At 40.4% G+C, this 17,852-nt stretch overlaps 3 protein-coding genes across 3 annotated transcripts in view; 1 reads left to right on the plus strand and 2 right to left on the minus strand.

Annotated features, from left to right (window-relative positions):
• The window catches only part of LOC104920988 (uncharacterized), a 33,913-nt gene extending 25,540 nt beyond the window's left edge, over nucleotides 1–8,373 (plus strand). Inside the window, exons 53-73 of the mRNA XM_027284998.1 lie at nucleotides 97–234; nucleotides 401–563; nucleotides 679–794; nucleotides 979–1,125; nucleotides 1,529–1,642; nucleotides 1,779–1,895; nucleotides 1,982–2,140; nucleotides 2,455–2,616; nucleotides 3,006–3,168; nucleotides 3,242–3,429; nucleotides 3,516–3,608; nucleotides 3,708–3,912; nucleotides 4,397–4,584; nucleotides 4,943–5,040; nucleotides 5,591–5,775; nucleotides 5,872–6,071; nucleotides 6,211–6,379; nucleotides 6,464–6,573; nucleotides 6,663–6,788; nucleotides 7,239–7,365; nucleotides 8,260–8,373. Of these exons, the coding sequence (XP_027140799.1) occupies nucleotides 97–234; nucleotides 401–563; nucleotides 679–794; nucleotides 979–1,125; nucleotides 1,529–1,642; nucleotides 1,779–1,895; nucleotides 1,982–2,140; nucleotides 2,455–2,616; nucleotides 3,006–3,168; nucleotides 3,242–3,429; nucleotides 3,516–3,608; nucleotides 3,708–3,912; nucleotides 4,397–4,584; nucleotides 4,943–5,040; nucleotides 5,591–5,775; nucleotides 5,872–6,071; nucleotides 6,211–6,379; nucleotides 6,464–6,573; nucleotides 6,663–6,788; nucleotides 7,239–7,365; nucleotides 8,260–8,270 (2,979 nt within the window). The 3' untranslated portion in view covers nucleotides 8,271–8,373. The remainder of the gene's footprint in view (nucleotides 1–96; nucleotides 235–400; nucleotides 564–678; nucleotides 795–978; nucleotides 1,126–1,528; nucleotides 1,643–1,778; nucleotides 1,896–1,981; nucleotides 2,141–2,454; nucleotides 2,617–3,005; nucleotides 3,169–3,241; nucleotides 3,430–3,515; nucleotides 3,609–3,707; nucleotides 3,913–4,396; nucleotides 4,585–4,942; nucleotides 5,041–5,590; nucleotides 5,776–5,871; nucleotides 6,072–6,210; nucleotides 6,380–6,463; nucleotides 6,574–6,662; nucleotides 6,789–7,238; nucleotides 7,366–8,259) is intronic.
• A 314-nt stretch (nucleotides 8,374–8,687) lies between these two features.
• Nucleotides 8,688–12,220, minus strand: LOC104920989 (V-type proton ATPase subunit d 1). The gene is made up of 8 exons (XM_010733406.3): nucleotides 12,057–12,220; nucleotides 11,300–11,471; nucleotides 10,867–11,045; nucleotides 10,609–10,688; nucleotides 9,701–9,778; nucleotides 9,415–9,591; nucleotides 9,238–9,315; nucleotides 8,688–8,881 (listed from the first exon to the last, which is right to left on the minus strand). Exons 1-8 carry the CDS (start codon nucleotides 12,175–12,177, stop codon nucleotides 8,708–8,710), a joined length of 1,059 nt encoding a protein of 352 aa, XP_010731708.3. The 5' UTR covers nucleotides 12,178–12,220; the 3' UTR covers nucleotides 8,688–8,707.
• A 1,081-nt stretch (nucleotides 12,221–13,301) lies between these two features.
• Nucleotides 13,302–17,852, minus strand: part of asip2b (agouti signaling protein, nonagouti homolog (mouse) 2b) — a 6,317-nt gene continuing 1,766 nt past the window's right edge. Inside the window, exons 3-4 of the mRNA XM_019259011.2 lie at nucleotides 15,126–15,199; nucleotides 13,302–14,111 (exon numbers count right to left, since the gene is read on the minus strand). Of these exons, the coding sequence (XP_019114556.1) occupies nucleotides 13,950–14,111; nucleotides 15,126–15,199 (236 nt within the window). The 3' untranslated portion in view covers nucleotides 13,302–13,949. The remainder of the gene's footprint in view (nucleotides 14,112–15,125; nucleotides 15,200–17,852) is intronic.

Consider the following 17,852-nt stretch of genomic DNA (forward strand, 5'->3'; position numbering starts at 1 on the left):
TTACATGCTATCGTTGTGTTATTTGTATGTGTTTTTAGTTATTTTTGCAGTTTCATTGGCATGTCACAACATGCCATCTTTCTTTCCCCTCACCAGTTGAATCAGTCTCAGTCCAGTGTGGCAGGTTTGGTCGAGGTGTTGTCAGGCAAGAGGAGGCTGTGGGCTCTGGGGGAGCTGGCAGCTATAGAGAGTGGATACAGACAGGCTGTAGAGCTCAAACACTCATACCCACAGGTATGTCTCAGATAAAATATCTCTTGACTTTGAAAGTAATATATCATAACAGACCACACACATTATTTACTTGATCATTTTTAATAGACGTTTTTCTGTTTACACACCCTGAACATCAAGACGCACCCACATCCCAAATGTTTCCGTGATTGACTTTGGTCTGTAGTTAAAGCCACTCCCCAGGACTGTCGCAGCGAGGACGGTGTGTGAGGCCAGAAACTGGAGCTACCAAGTTCAACATGAAGCTGTGTGGGGCAATCAGGAGTTCAGCTTGTCTGGTCTCTACTCTGCACCTCCAGCACTGGAGATGGGAAACCAGACCCTGAAGGGTAAAACTATTGCAGGGCATCTAACCTACATCAGGGCACAACACTATTGATGAGTGACCACATAATATTTTGGCTGACTACAGATTGTTTTTGTTTTTTTTGTCTTTGACTTCAGTTAAGATCAACTGTGTGCCCCGTTGGACTAATTTAGAAGCGACAATGGAGCATTCTTTACAGCGCCGACTGGACAGTGTTTTACTCAGCTGGACAAGGCATGGTCGATTGGAGCAGGTCAGACTGTATAAAATGTGTTATGACCCTGAAAATGAAAGCAAAATCTTTTTGTCTCTTTGAATATTAAGTGTCATATTCAATTCAGCTTAATTTGAAGATGAGTTTGAATTTGTGAAAGAGTCTCAGAGAGTGAGTGTCTATGCTGCTTTGTTCACACAGACTGTCATTTGTTCATCTCAAGGTCAGAGCTCTTAGCTCATGGAGTCGATCAGAGGAGATGAATGAGACCAAACTGGAGCTGAAACATCCCTTTTCCTCCACACTCAGCCAGATGTCCCTTCACACACTGTCACAGACCTCGCAGAGCGAACAACGCAGCAGCCAGCAAGTAGGCTGTCAAACAAACTTTTACCTGTTTGTTTAACAGTATTGAAATATATACTCAGTGACTCCAATTCTCTTAGCATATGTAGAGCAGGTCACTGTTATAATGTTCTAATAATAAAACTTTTCATACATAAATCATCATATTTTAACACAACTTACCCAAATATGATTTTTCTCAGGATTATTCTTTTTTAAATATTACATGTGTCTGCTGTGATGGACACCATGCACAGCGGTGTTTACTTAATCTAAATACATTATATATTGTTATAACTGATGCAGTTTAAATACAAAAATATATTGTTATTTCACTTAAAATATTCCTGACATCTTACTAATATTTCCGAGCAGGTATTATTGCATGGAGTTTTATTATATGTTTATTGATTTTATTGTGCATGCAGACTCATCTGTCATGGGACAGCTCAGTCCCTGTGAACATCTCCCTCAACCTGAACAAACAGTGGCAGAACAACTCCAGCAGGGGGCAGGCATGTGCTCTGTTCTCGACACAACAGGTTGGTGGACTCAAAGCCAACTCCTTTTATGACTGTACCATAAAGTCTTTATTGGGTGTTCAGTTAATTTATCATTGTGTGTGTGTGTGTGTGTGTGTGTGTGTGTGTGTGTGTGTGTGTGTGTGTGTGTGTGTAGATGTCAGTGTCTTCTGTTAAAGGTTGTGTGTCAGTGGGTCAGGATGCAAACTCATATTCACAAAACGCAGAGCTAAGATGGGACAACAGGAGCATCAAGCAAGGCATGAAGTACCAGGTACTCTGCTGTGTTTTATGTCTATTCTCTCTCAGTGTGTTTGCTGGAGTTTTAAAGATATATCTGTGTTCCTGTGATATTTCTAGAGAGGTCCACAGGGATTGCACAGCCTTCAGGTTAATGTCGGCCTGGATAAAGTGTCTCCTGCGCCCTGTCCTTCACACTCACTGCTGACTAAGATTCAAACTAACCTCAGAGATCGCCTGGAGCACACAGTGTTGCTGAGCTTCTGCCCCCCACAGCCTGTGAGTCCAAACATCTGTATTTCTTACAGCTTTTGTCACCCATTGATTAATACTTTTGGTTTTCTCCCACATCTTGTGATGAAGTACAGAGATTATAGCTGTTGTGTTGGTATAAGCAAGTAATGGTTTGTCGGTCTGTGGCTGAACTGTGATTAATTTACAGTCTCTGAACTTAGGGAGAGAAGGGGCTTATTTATTTCTTACATTTGATTTTTCAAACATTTTTTTTTTCACCCTGTAGTTTGAATGACCTCCTTATTCAAATCCATCCATCCAATTTCCAGCTGTTGTTTTTTCCTGTCTGTGTCTCTTAGACTTTGTCGTGGTCAGGATCCCACAGAGTGAACTCAGGCGAGGAGCTGTTTTACACACAGTCTCGCCTCTCTGTGACAGGACGGCCCAACCAGTGCAGTCTCACCTTCGCCCTGACCAACTCGTCTACTCCTCAGGGCTCCAACATGTCTCTGTTCTCTGAGGTAAACAGCTACAGCAACACTCTGGTGATTATTTAACAATGATGTGTCTCTGAATTCAGACCGATTTAAGTTTGAAACCCAGAAAGTAGACTTTCAATCCTCACTTCAGACGAGGATTTGGGTTATTCATGTTATACATGTTATGTCGTTTACATATGATGAAGTGTAAAAATGACAAGCTGTTCAATGGGAGATTATGTGCCAGACTATTTATTGCCTATTATCTAATGTCTCTGTTGGTTGCCTGGTAACCTCATGGTGATGACAAGACCTCAACAAGGTACTTCTCCCAGCCCAAAAATTGTCCAACACATAACCCCCCATAAAGCCACCTGTGAGGGTCCTCATAAATATAAAGGTACAAACATGTGTGTGCATACATTTTAAAGTCTAGGATCGGGAACTGGAGCGTGGAGGTAGTGGGCAGTGCCTTGTCTTGGTCACGGGGGTCTAGTCTTCAGGTGGAGGCCAGGCTGGACCACAAAGAGAAGATCTGGCTGAATGGGACGGTAGAGGGACGTTGTCTTCAGACCACAGCAGGTTATATGAAAGGTAAATAAACAATTAGCTGTACAATCCTTGCAAAAGTGACATTCATGATTATGAAGGATCTGTTTATGTCCAGGTCCAGGTCTGAGCGAGGACATCACTGTCGTGGGATGTGTGGGAAAAAATCGCAGTTTGATGCTAGATGTGCAAAAAAGAGATGGCAGCAGCAAACCTGAAACTCTGGCCAGTGTGTCTGCGGGATCAACCAATCATAGGCTGACGTTGAGAGCAAGTGGCTGTCTGGAAAGTCTAACTACAACGGAGGTAACACCAATAGCAAAAAAAATGAGCCCAACCTTTACTGTATACAGTATGACACTTTGAAATACTGGGTGTTGTTGTGTTAACAGGCACGGATTCAATATTTGAGCTCCCAGATTCGGAATAAACTGTTGGAGAGGATCAAAACTTTACAGCATCTTCTCATCGAATTCAGACGGCAGGTAAATACTGCAGAGGTCTAACTTAAGTCAATCTAACTTTAAGGTTAAATGTACAGTTTTTAACGTGGTGACTGCTTCTTTTTGCAACATTATCTGCAGTCCAGGGACAGCGAGTTGCTCCAGGAGCTGAGTGCTGTGCCTCTTCATGTATCCCAGCAGGCTGAGGCTCTGCTGGGGCATGGAGACAGAAGTCTGTTAGCTCTGTGGCTGAGCGGCCCTCTGCGTCGCATCGTGACCGACAGCATCCCTCGATTTCTCAGCCTGCTGCAGCACGCCTCTCTGCTGGGACAACAGGAACTGAGGAGTGAGTTCAGTCTGAAACAATCGAAAATGTAACGAATCAAAAGAGTGAGAAGTGAAAGTGAAGTTAGAAAAGTAGCTGTCTAGAGATGAGATTTTGTGTAATGCACAAAAATACACACAGGTCAAGAGGGACATGAGTGACGTGCCATGGTTGTGTAGACACATTAAATTTGGTTGTGGTTAATATAGACATGACCTTTAGTTCTTGAGACAGGACAGTACGGTTTCTGTTTTTCCTCACAGGAAGAAATCTAATCTCAAAATCATAAACTAATCCTCTCTTCCTTCCGTCATTATCTGAGGCATGAAAACCATCATGTCACTGCCATTTTTCTCACATAAGCACGATTTTTGTGTTGCACTTTTTTCTCTAATATTTAATGTGAGAAAGTTCATCTGCTGCTGCTTTTGATGAAAGACTCATCTAAATGCATAAAGTATAAAAAAAAAGAAAAGCCTGACACTGTGCTGTGCCCCATCCTCAGGGCCCCTGGCCACTCTGGCAGGCGTGTACCAGGATGTGAAGGGTCAGAGGCCGGAGGCATTGTGGAGGGAAACTGTTTCCTTATGGACTGGCGGGCTGGTGGAAGTCATACCTTCTCTGTTGGGGAACCCTCAGCTGAGGCCGCTGGCTCAGGCCGGTGTCGCTACGCTCAGCATTGCCCTGGATGCGGTGAGAAAGCCTTTTGTAGTTTTGTGTTGCAATACGTAATATAAGTTGACTAATTTAAAACATATTTAGTGTGTCAATAAGTGTGTTTACATGCATGCTAATCACCCATTCATGATTGGGTTTTTGGAGTATGCATGTAAATATTCTGGTTTCAAAAACTTGACCTGACCATCTCTCATCTTTCTTTTGTAAAAATGTAACTATGCTAAGATAAAAGTCAAAGTCTGACCTTCACTGATGTTACAATCATGCATACAGAGATATTAGTGTCCAGACTTTCAGAATTCAGACTCAAAATAATATGCATGTAGATGTGCTCATTAATGTGTATTAATGGTGGATGTTTTATGTCAGTTAGGCAGGACAGCATACCTACCAGTGGGTGGAAACCAGATTGGCAATGGCTCTGTCTGGAGTCAGGAAACGACTAGCTTCTGTCTACAAATTCTCCCCCAGGTAATGCAATGTCTGAGACCTGCATGACGAAAAACACTACGTGCCTTTCTTTTAATGAAATTATATAAAGGGGTCAGAGCAGGGACAAATTCTTCACTATGTCCCAGCCAAATAAGAACAAAAGATATCCAGGTAAGACATGAATGTTTTTTTTATGTCTATGTTACACATAACCGTCCTTCAACCTTTCCGTGTGGCATTTGCATGTTCTCTCCCCGTGTTTGTGTGGCTTCTCTCCGGGGAACTCTGGCTTCCTCCCACAGTCCAAAGATATGTACTTAACAAGTTAATTGGTGACTCTAAACTGCCCGTAGGTGAGAATCTGAGGGTGAATGGTTGTTTGTCTCCGTGTATCAGCCCTGTGATGAACTGGTGACCTGTCCAGGGTGTACCCTGCCTCTCAACCAAAGCTAGCTGGGATAGGCTCCAGGTCCCCATGACCCTGATCAGGATAAATAGTTACACGAAATGGATGCATGGATGATCTGTCAGATGTAAGCAAATGATTCCAGTGAGATAATTTGATAATTTGTGTTTTTGGCCTCTCCAGTGAGTGTTCAGTGATTATATCAGTGCTGCTGCCACCGCTACCCTCGTCCAAGGTGGTCAAGGCCGGACTGGTGGAAATCCTTCTGGAGGAATGGGTCCTGAGGCCCCTGCAAACCCTTGCCTCCTTCAGACCAATAGCTGAACTATACCGCCTCAAAAGGAAGATCATGGATAGTCCATTTAGACGTAAGACTAGCTTCAAGTGTTTCAGTAATATAATTGTAATGGAGGATTTAATCAATTTTTTAATGATGTCTTTCTCATTCTATCTCTCTCCATAAGACGAAGCTCTGTTGGTGGCAGATCAGTTTGTAGTGACATTTGACGGTCACCTGTATGAGCTCCCGAGCTCCTGTCCACTGCTCCTTGCCCAAGACATCAGATCTGACCCTTCGTTCATGCTGCTGCTCACTTCAGACTCACATAACTTCCTTCTAGTAGAAATGAATAACAGCACCGTCAATATTCAGCACAATGGGCAGGTTTGTGTCAATGCTGGTGACAGAATTCATCTCAGTTAACACCAAAAACATGAATTAAGCGAGTGGAGCGTTATAACAAAATAAACACTGCAGCTTCTTTGTCTCCAAGAAACTTAGAAAGAAAATGTTTGTCTCATAGGTGAAGGCCAACTGCAACAATGCTGCAACACACACATTTTACAGCAACAATGGAGTGTCTGTGAAAAGTGGGTCAAACATTGTGCAGGTGTCCAGTCAGAATGGAGCGTCAGTGTCATGTAATCTGCTGCTTGAGGTGTGCAGCTTCACCCTTGATGGATGGTTGCACGGTAGGAAAACTAAACATTTAGTATGACTTGGGATGAACAGATTAGTGGTTGTCCGAATAATTTAACCTGTTTTTATCTGCACAGGCACGTCCACTGGTCTGTTAGGGACCAACGACTATGAAGCAGGGAACGATTTTCCTGTGCATGATGGATCTCAAGCTGAAAACCTGGACAGTTTCTTCTACAGTTGGCAGGTGGGACAAGTGAGAAGCAAATCCTAAATGTTGGAGCTTTGTTGACATTAAAATATTCTCAACTGCAGTTTTATGTTTTGTGTCTTTAGATGAAACCAGAGTGTATTAAACCACCAGGTCTGACACAGCACTTTCCTAAAGCTGCCATGAGCCCTGTGAGCTGTGACTTTCTGTTCTCATCTCCAGACTCTCCGCTGAGTTCCTGTTTCAGGGTGGTGAGTAGAAAAACACATTTTCTTCATGAGCTTCATCTGTTTATTGTATGTGGATATAGGACACTGTGAAAATATATGTTGGGAAAATTGCCCATCAGACTGTATTGAGCTCTCCAAACCTTTCATGGGCTTCACGGCCAAGAAAATACATTTATAAGGTGGATAAGAAAATGTTAAACATGGTTACAACGTGACTATATAAGTATACACTTATGAACTTTACTTAGAAGAGAAACTAAGCTAAACTAAACTAAACCATAAACTAGAATCAGTGTCAATATTTATGTGTATTTAAATCTCATTTAAGGTGGTGAAAATCAAAATGTTGAACTACACCATAAAATGTGATGTGGAGGAAACTGAACACAGGAATTGATATTTGTCAGAGAAATAATAATAATAAAAAAAGAACAGTGAGCTTCATGTTAATCATAATTTTTATGTCTTCAGGTGGATCCTGGTCAGTTCTTGTCGGTGTGTGAGTTGAGCTCCTCCAGAGGCCCCTGCAGATTAGCATCTGCTTTTGCTCATCTCTGCCAGCAGAACTACATTCCTCTGGAGGTCCCTGCCCAGTGCTGTAAGTTAGACCATAGAACCAAGATGTGCATACATTAAACTTACACTGAGTCAGATCTATGATACTTTGCTAGCATGATGTGCCACAACAAAGCATATACTTAAATGTCTAGTGTGTAAGATTCAGGGGGCTGGATGTACAGAATACTATCAATGTAGCCATCTGTTTACAATGTAATACGTAATCAGTCAAGGAATGTTTATGGAGTGACTGTGAATTCACTTTCCTTAACTGATAATGTATTAAATGTGAACTAATCACATAAATCATACTGAATTCATCATTTGCTTGTGCTGAGTTTCGTACTGAGTTTCGTAATGGACAGTAAAGTAACTGCTGCCGTTAGCTGCTGTTAGCTAATGTTAGCTCAGTTTGTTAGCCGGACTGCCCAAACTGGGAGCTCTGGGCTGTTTTGGACCACCTGGAAGAGGAGGTTTTCAAAAAAGGGGGCACAGGGGAGTGCTGTAAGGGAGCGTAGCCGGTGTCGTGCCAGAATCAGAGCTGGGAAACTGGGCAATATAACAGAGCTAAGCATTGCCTATGGACATAATGACAGGTGGAAACACTGAAAGTGGCGTTGACGGAGGTCAACGGGCACTTAAAAGAAAGAAACTGAGAGAAACCCTGAACCCTGAAACTGGGGGAATATCAGCATGCAGTGTTGCTTTAAAGCAGAACTTTCACTTTGTGTTGACTCTGGCGGCCTCTGTGGAAAAAAGTAGTAGCGTTTCTATCACCTCATTTTGTTTCATCTCGAGGGGAATATGACCCTCTTCTCAGTGATGCTCTTGTTTATGTAGGTCACATTTGAGTATAATATGATTTGTACCATTATTGTAAAGTGTTACCAAAATGATCAATACAAAAAAATACATTTTTTTCTTTCTGTTTCAGTGAAAGTATGAAGAAAGGACAAGCTAATGAAGAGCAAAGATGGATGATTTTATGACCTGTTAGCTGCTAAAACTAAATTTACACTTTTATACCACTGTTTGTGCTACATTACTTATATACTTTTATTTTGTAATACATTTTGTACTCAATTGTATAATTACACATTATACCTCCTGTAATGTACCATTAGACATTGTGCAGCAATGTGAATGTGAACTTCTAACTACAAGAAGCAGAAGCCTCATTTCTGTATTTTCTGTGGTCTGTAGTACAAACACTGAAAACATTTGACTTTAATGCAACCACAGTAACTAATCCTTAAAAACCAAACCTAAAGACATATAAAGTTATCGACAAATCCTTTTAATAAAGTGAATTTATTACCTCATTGTATGCTGTCTTACAACTGTATGTTAAATATATATGTGTGTTGCTCTTTATTGCTCTGTTAACTTGTTCCTGGGAAGATGGGAATGTAGTTGTTTATCTTGGACTTCTGTCTCTGTGTGACACACTCGGCGATCCAGACGATGTTGCGACTTTCCTGCTCTTTCAGTTTGATGTACGAGTAAAATACTCCGAAGTGGAACTGCTGCAAGAAAGCAAGTGTGTTCAGCTTCACCTGTGAAGAAATTCAGCATGAGAGTTGAAGGTAGAGACAGGGAGATAGAGTTACATACAGAAATGTCAGAGAATATATATTTACATGTATGCAATGTTTGCTCCAGCTCTGCAGATATTCTCGATGTTTACTTTTCATCTAGTCAGTAAAAATATTTGAAACTAAGTACCTTTAAAAATAAATGTTGAACTTTCACACTTGAAAAGCATTAAATTGTGATTAAATTGTGATTGTGTTGCTTAGTCCAAATATACATTACATACATTTACATTACGAAAGGTTCAACAGAAATAATGAATGCTGTATCCATTTACAGGTCACTACAGTCCTGCCAAAGAACATTAAAGTCATATTACCTCTCGTTCAAAGAATCTGTCTTCCAGAGTCTTAAAATCTGATCCTGGCTCAGGGTCATCAAAAATGAGTTTATACTCCTGCAGAGAGGTTTAGGTTAAAGTTGTATCCATGTATCTGACTCAAGTATACTTCATTACCAAAACATCAGCTCTCATTAGAGAAGAGATCAGACTCACTGGATAGCAATTGGCCACATCTTTGACCTGCTCGTGGTCCTCTGCCTTGGCCAGCAGTCGCAGCCCTTCAGGGTAGAGTTTGCCACAAGATGGATACAACTCACTTCTATCTGCACCGCTGAGATCTGTCCCGAAGGAGTTCACCGTGATGATGAAGGCCCTCCTGTCTGCCTCAAACTACACCACACACAGACAGACAAAGCATGTTCCTAAAAAAAGTCTTGCATAGTAGGCCTATGTAAAAATTCAACAAATCGAACCCATGAAGAAGAAATTGTCACACTACCTCCAGGACAGGACACATTATGTCTTTTGTGGCACCACCAATGCTCTTGCAGAAAGAGTGGAAAGACTCTAAATATGCCTTTAATAGAAAAAAATCACAAGTATCAGCCTGATGGTGTAACATGCATTAAATTCCAGCTGTGGTCCATATGCTTGTTTTTCTGCTATGTAACTTTGTACTGCAGATATGATTTCCCATGAGAATGTAAGGCTTTATGGTAAAACTGGATCATATTTTATGGAGAAACTGTTTTCTTGATTTTTCTCTAATCTCCTCTTCCTGCTCCGCCTCAACTCTCTGTGTGATTCACAAAGTTTACTAATGGACAGTAAAGTAAACGGCTGTGAAATATAACTGCTGTATGTTGTTAGCCAGGCTGCCCGGACTGTGAGCTTAGAGCACCGGGGGTTAAGTGTTTGCACCATGGGCATTTTGGACCAATGAGAAGAGGAGGTTTTTCGGCCTGAGGCATGGGGGAATTCAGACAGGGAGCTGAGCCAGTGTCGTGCCAGAACTGGAGCTGGGTTTAGCAGCTGTTGGCTATATCTAATAGCAAAGAGACTGAATCTGGCTGTGACTTTTAGTTGTTGGTGAGAGCTTAGTGAAATAAAAGGATGAAATACAGACGCAGAGCTGGGATTCTTGCTGTTGGACTGGTAAATAATATTAGCTGGCTGCTATGTCTTGTGTTGTTGCATTTGCTTGATGTTTGGCTGCTAGTAAAGCACAACATGCAAGTTTGTCATCATAAGTAATGTAATCATAGCAAATGCACATGTACAACTGTCCATATTTAACAAAGTGGTATTGCAAACTACCAAAAAAAAATACCAATTTCTGTGCAGTGTTGCTTTAAACCTACATGAACACAGTCTGACACAGACATCATTGTAAATAATGGTAGTCACCTTATACAGTTTGTTCCTGAGGATCTCAGCTTCCATCTCATCCAGGTTGGACTCAGACACAGCATCCTGGAAAAACTGAGCTGTGACACAATCACACAGCGGGCATTAGTCTGATTTTTTATTTTATTTTATTTTTTATCTAGCAGAACTTGAATATGGACAATAAAGATACAGTAAATATGGATGCCAAAAATGAAAACACATATGGTTAATCAAATCAATTTTGAGGATTAAACACAGATTATCTGATGAATCTACCTAATGGTGTATCCACTAGGATGGCTGAGTAGAGCTCAGTCGGTGTGCGAGCGATGCCCACCGCTGCCATTTGGTCAAAAGCTCCCAGTGGGTGGCAACGCGGGAGGAGCTCTGCCACATCTCTCTGTTTCAGGGCTCCAGTGATCAGCATCACCACATTGTCGATCATGTAGCTGTAGCTATGGCAACACAGAGAACAGAGATGTGCTTTTATTTGTCTGCATGACATTTTTTTATCACATCACTCTTATTATATTACGTTATACTTCTCTACTTATATGCCTATATTTAGAAACTGCAGTTTTCTTTTGGAGATAAGCAGGAACAGATGTTCAATGGGTGGATTCAGCAGTAACTAAATATGTGATGTGCTTATTCGTTCATCCTGTGATCTTTGTGTTACTTATCATTTTGGAAATGTGTCATAGCGTACGTTATATAATCAAGGAAGGCAGACAGTGGAGGCAGGGCGTTGGAGCGAAGGCAGCTGAATTCAGTCAGCAGACTCTCCCTCAGCTTGCTGTCGACCAGTGACACAGTCAGGTCCCCTTCAGAGGAGGACAGCAGCTTACCATAACTTGTACTCTGCAGGTGCAGCTTCATGTCTGCGGAGAGGAAAAACATTGCCTAAAGGTTTTGTTGTACTTAACTTGTGTCCAGTACATCACAGGCATCTCTAATCTAAAATTTTAATTTTTTTACACAGCTACATTCTGTCTCCTGGTGGAGAAGAAGAAGTGAACCTTAGTGCAGTATATAATCAGCCTCTTTAACACATTATAGCTGCTAACAATGAACTATTACATAAACAGCGCAGACATACAGTACATGTACAACCTGTACAGGTTATATACACAAGCACATATGAAGAATAATTTGTACTTTTGGTGTCTGTTTTGAGAACTGAGTTTACAAATTAGTGTGACGTGAATCGGAGTATAAACATTTCTGAAAATATATACTATACTCAGACCTAAGACCCCATTGGTCTCACAGAGTTTCTGTCTCTCCCTGAAAGGAATGTATTATTCTTGGAAAGAGATTTAGTTTATCTCCTTGAAAAATGGAGTCCATATGAAGAAACTACCGGCACTCTCCATACACACACGCATGCACACAAATTCAAAGAAAGAGTGTAGCTGCAGGTATGATGCATTAGCGAAACTGACAGTGGGATACAATATTCTTACCCTCAAGTGTGTCGCACTGTGCCAGATTGTGATAGTCAGTGTGAGTCAGAATACCAGCCTTCATTCCTCGAACCAGACCCTCCAGATATCCGTGATCAACATTAAAACTGAGCTCTGCCATGGTGCCAAGGGTGCTCTCAACAAGTCCAAGTTAGTCCAAGTGATGTTTCTTTGTGCAAATGTGTCTCTCTTTGTTTCTTGTACAGTAACTTCTGCATTATTCCCTGTCTGACTAACATTCATGCTGCTTTTTTCCTTCCTCTTTGACGGCAAAAAAATTCCATAGCTGTCCTTGCTGATAAATTGCTAAGTTATATATGTCATATTTTTGTGTGCTCTACTCTGTAACTAAAAAGGGGAATGGAAGAGAAAAAAGAGGTATGTCTGTGTAAGTAAATCAAAGAACACAACGCTCTTGGCTCAACATCAAGCATGAGAAAATGTACAATCAGCGTCAGTTTATACATTTTTTTTGCATTTGCGAAAAACAAATCTGTGCCAAATCATACAGAAGAAGGCTGATGCAGTGGTTTATGTAGGAAGCAGATAACATTTGTGCCATTTATAATGTTCCTTGAAGACAAATGTCTGTGACAAATAGTCATCAAGCTGTCCTCATGTCTTCCTCCCTACATGCATGACTGTGCTTGATTTGAGCACTTAATCTGACACAGTACATGTTTACACATTCAGCTCTTTGAGCTCATATGGGTTGTTCTATCATGGATGGGTTCATTAATATGTTAATTATTGATTAACATATTACTCTTCACTGTCTTCGCAACTCCTTTGAGCTTTTGAGGACATATTAAACATAAGAAATATCAGCTACTGTAACATTTCCTTATGTATGTCTATTTTTGCAACCAGACTTCCTTCTCTTCAATTTCAATCATGGAGGAGTAGACGGTGTCTGACAGATTTAAGAGTCGCAAAACTCACACTGACTAACATCAATATGTGTCAATGCACACCCACACTTGGTAACACACACTTACCCCCCTACGCATATGATTAATTATCCCTGGAAGAATACTGAGTAGGTTAAGATTCTGTTTATTCAAAAAATAGCTGCCAGCGAACATTTGCAAAATTATTCTTGTGCTTTGTTTGATTCCCGTATCTCATCTCTACTAAATGAAATATTGCTTCTTCCCATGTATCCACAAATAAGTGACCTAGTTCTATCCTTCCAGAACAAACAAAGATAAGAAGAAGAACAAAAACACAAGGACTATAGGCTTACAATGTATTTATTCAATAGTAAAAATATAAACCAACTTTCATTCATAATCCACCCATATAATTGGTGATGGAACCCAAATACAGTATATCTGTGCCTCAAGCCATGATTAAACACAGGATCATTTTTTTTAACTTATGAAACATATGGTTTTCTTTGTAGTCTGTAGGGAAGGGAGTATAAAAGAAAAATGTACATTCTGGTCTAAATCTAGTAATTATGGGTTCCCAGGTGTCCAAGGCACGGCACAGTTTACATGTGATTGTCTACATACATGAAAAAACACATGTTACGCATCCTTTGTTACACCTATATACTGCATGTTCGGCATTCGGATATTGTGTAAACATATCTGTGAGTATTTTCTTATTCATGTCTCAGAAGACTGACAACAAATTAAAACAACACAGGCACATCCTCCCAAAACTGAAGTGTTAAAGCCACAGACAATGGAAAGAACATTCTCCTTTAACCTCAGTCTGTTTATTGGTTTTCCAAATTGTTCTGCTTTATGCTGAAGAGTAATAATATTCTCTGAACTGCACCTGTGTTGGATAAGCAGAAAACCCGCCAGCCAGGAGACAATGTATGTGTGTGTAAATATGTCTTATCACTGTATATGTCCAGGTGCTGGTCTGTGTCGACTTCATCTACGTCTTCTTTAAGCACAGCATCCTCCAGCAATGACAGATGGTGTTGAAGAGTCGACAGCGGCAGGAGGCGCAGGGGTCGCAACACGGAATGTTAGAGGAGCAGCTTTCCATCAGGCGTCCACAGCGGCGTGCAGGGGTCATAAGGTTTGATCTGTGTTTCTGAAATAACACCAACAGAGAGAGAATTTACTTGCAGAGCATTCATAAGACAAAAACTGCTCAGATCTCCCTGGACCTTTTGACTCATGACTAATGTTGTGTGGAAAAGCATAGTTAAAAATCAATCAAGCTTCACTAGTTAATGTTTTTATATATGGGTCACAATGGGTCAAATGGGTGGGTCGTGATTTCCCCACAGCTCCACAGAGTATTTTAGTGTCTTTTAGCTCTTTGTTTTGGTTTCATGGCCCGGAACTTCTAAATTTGTATCTTATCTATGTCGTTTTCAGACAGCAGGCAGCTGTTTTCAGTGAAAACGCTAAGACTAATATACTGTTCACTATCTGCTCAACACTAAAAACACTAAGAAAGTGGCTAGCTGGTGAACACAGTGGAGTATTTAGCAGCTAAAAAGCCAGATATTTCCTTCAGGAGCTGGTGGAGACCAGGAAAGAGGTAAAAGAAATGTGAGTATTGAACTAAGCAACAGTACAGTACAATAACTGTTTGCTTTTTAAATTTATTCTTATTATATTATATATATTTTTATTATTATTTACTAATGGTGTTATACTGCCATTAGGGGGTGCCGGAGTTGAAAATTTACTTTGCTACAAAAAGTGGCTTTAAATATGAGTCAAGAACTCGCTTCTAAAGTTACACAAAATGTCTTTAAATTTACAGGAAAATCTGACACAAAACAATCTATTTGCTGACTTGGAGTATATCGTGTCATGAAGATTCAATGAAATGTGGAAACAAGAAGACACAGAGGATGCTGGAGTTGAATAAGTGTGGTTCTGTAACGTTGAAGCTCCTTAAGGTGAAACTTAAAAGGGAACATTTGGAATAAAACTCAGCAATTCATACACTGAATTAGCACATGTGAAACCAATATAAAACTTACCCTGCCCTAAAGAAATGAAATACAAACACAGCCTTCAGTCAAGAACTTATAATTTCGACCATTCTTGAGCATGCCATACTGGAAAAATGAAAAAGAAGAAACCTTACAGGAATGTGATTTTCCTGTGGTGGAGAAATCTTTCGCCTCGCAAACAGTCGTCTGGTCTTCACCTGGCTCCACACTAAGGTTGGAAGTATTGGAAGAATTGTTTACTGTTTATGAACACACTAAATAAACAATGCTAATCATAATTATCTTTGTGCTACCTCTTTCCTTAGAGGTCAATTCAGAAAAGTAGAAACCAGACCACACTCTCCCGAGACCAATGATCTTATTACACACTTAGCAACAACAATGCTGTTTATTTCCTCTCTTTGTCACGTCAGCCTCCACAGAGAACCACCTTGATCAAATGTCCACACTATTTCAGGTGGCTATTTTCAATTTGGATGGACTGTTCTCAGGGAATCTGTATCAGATTGTGCTGAATAGGTTGCCTGACGCTGGAAGCTGCTGTATGCAACAGCTCCTAGAACCCCTATGAATCGACTGATAAACCTCAAATTAAATAAGAAAGCTGGGACCCTGGAGCAGCCCGGGCATCCCACCCAATGCCTCTTCAGCCTCCTGCCTTCCGGGAGGAGAATGAGGAGCCTCCAGGCGAGAACCAGCAGACTGAGAGACAGTTTTATGTCATCAAAAAATGATTTGAGGGGCTGTTCAAGGGTCAATGTGGGTCTTTGGTGAGTAATGGGTTTGAGACAGATCATGTTGGAACATGTTCACAGGACATAACATGACATATACAGTTAACTGAAATTAATAGTTTTATGTATTTTCTAAAAGCTTTTGACATTGTAGATCATAATATATTATCGAATGTGCTTAAAGCACATGGAGTTTCTGGTATGGAATATGGCAGACTGAACATAAAAGCTACCTGCTTAACAGGAAGCAATATGTCTGTATCTTAAATGGAACTCATCATACAGCCACATATGGTGTGGTTTTCTACAGGGCTCCATACTAGGACCTTGTTTATTTCTTATATACGTCAGTGATTTTGATTTCATATCAAAGGAAGCACTCTTCATTTTATATGCCAGTGATACCAATGTTTTTCTTACAGATAAAGATAAAGACAGCCTGTTGATGATCTGGTTCAAATGCAAAAACTATTATTATTTCAGTTTTTTACCCTGTCTTTTAGTTTTCTTCTTTTTTCAACATTTACAGTTGTGTAATTATTGAACATTTGATGATTTATCTTTTTTTTCAATGCACTGAAGTAAGATTTTGATCAAAGCTTTGTAAAGCGAACCGTGCCAGACAGCTGTAGAATACACTAAGTGGGGTGTGTTTCTTTTTTTCCACTAAATGATTTCACAATGCCAGATCTACATCTGTACAGATTGACGTACAGACATAATTTACTACAATTTCTAGTTTTGAAGCATGTTGCTATGTTCCTATAAACATATGGAGTTGGATCAATATCCAAGGGTTCTGGAGGTGTTATTTAAAGAACAGTATTCCAGTGGAAATCACAATAATTTGGCTCCACACCTCTTCTCTGCTGGCCTCAGCCCTCACCCTTGTACCACAATGTGTCTTTTACAACCTAGATGCTATGCAAGTTTATAAAGGCAACAAATCATAAATCATGCTTCTGGGCTCTGACTTCTTTCCTTGTGCCTCTTGACTTATGGCTGCTGCACCTTCCCTTTCCAATGCAGCTCAGCACCTTGGGAATATTAGCCAGATGTTAAGACATCCATGACATTGCAGAAAATACCTTTGTCCAGTTTGGTTCATACCTCTCCTGCTGATGCTGAGACACTCTGGTGCACCTCTCATGTCCTACCATCCTGTATACATTTACTTCTTAAACACTTCCTTCAGTAGTAATATTTTTAGAATGTGTTTGATCTATTTTTATGTTCTCTCAACGAGTTAAATCCCACAGGTTCAAATGCTTAAAGGTTGTTTTTGTATTTGTGCTATCACATACATAGTGGTACTGTGGTTTCCCCTACAAAGAACTGACAGTCTCAGGAATGGACATTTATTGGTAAGACCCTTATAGAACAAACAAAAATCTTAGTTGTGGTCTGGTCGTCTTGTGTTTGCAGAAGTAAAGCAGATACAAACAGTATCCAACAAAATGTGTGTTTCTATCATTAAGTCAAACACCTTAGTATACTTCCATCTAGGGCCGGTTTTTGCTATGGGCAATGTGGGCGACCGCCAGGGCGCAATCTATGTGAGGGTGCCCTGAAAAAAAAAAAAAACTCGCCAGTTTTCTATACCGCTCATTTCCACGTCAAGTTAGTGGAGTGGGTGCCCTCATTGTCACGTCAACTTACTGCTGAGAGTCATACACATAAACTGCTTCAATATAAATTGTATTTCATTTCTAGAATTAACATAGACCCATATACCTACTTGTAATCAATTGGGTTAATGTAAAAAATGAAAAAAATAAAAATAAATAAATAAATCTGTTCAGTCATCTACGTGACCTCACGTGGTTGATTGACGGGCAAACCGACGGTGTTGGCAAAGGTATAGTGGTTGATGATGTGGAGTCTTCATCATGGACTTCCACTGATGCCATGACCCTTCCAGTGTCAGTAGCTGAAGCAGAGAGGAGTTTTTCCAAGCTGAAGCTTATTAAACTTGAGGTCCACTACTGTATGTCACAGGAGCGTCTCTCTGGACTTGCCATCATCACCATCAAAGAAGGCTAGAAAAGTCAAGTTTTAGATTGCACTTCACAACTGTAGTTAATGTTAATGCCAGTTAAACAGGGTGAAAAATCTGCTACAGTCTGG

The sequence above is a fragment of the Larimichthys crocea genome, chromosome XII (genome assembly GCF_000972845.2).
Source record: "Larimichthys crocea isolate SSNF chromosome XII, L_crocea_2.0, whole genome shotgun sequence".
Taxonomy (NCBI): domain Eukaryota; kingdom Metazoa; phylum Chordata; class Actinopteri; family Sciaenidae; genus Larimichthys; species Larimichthys crocea.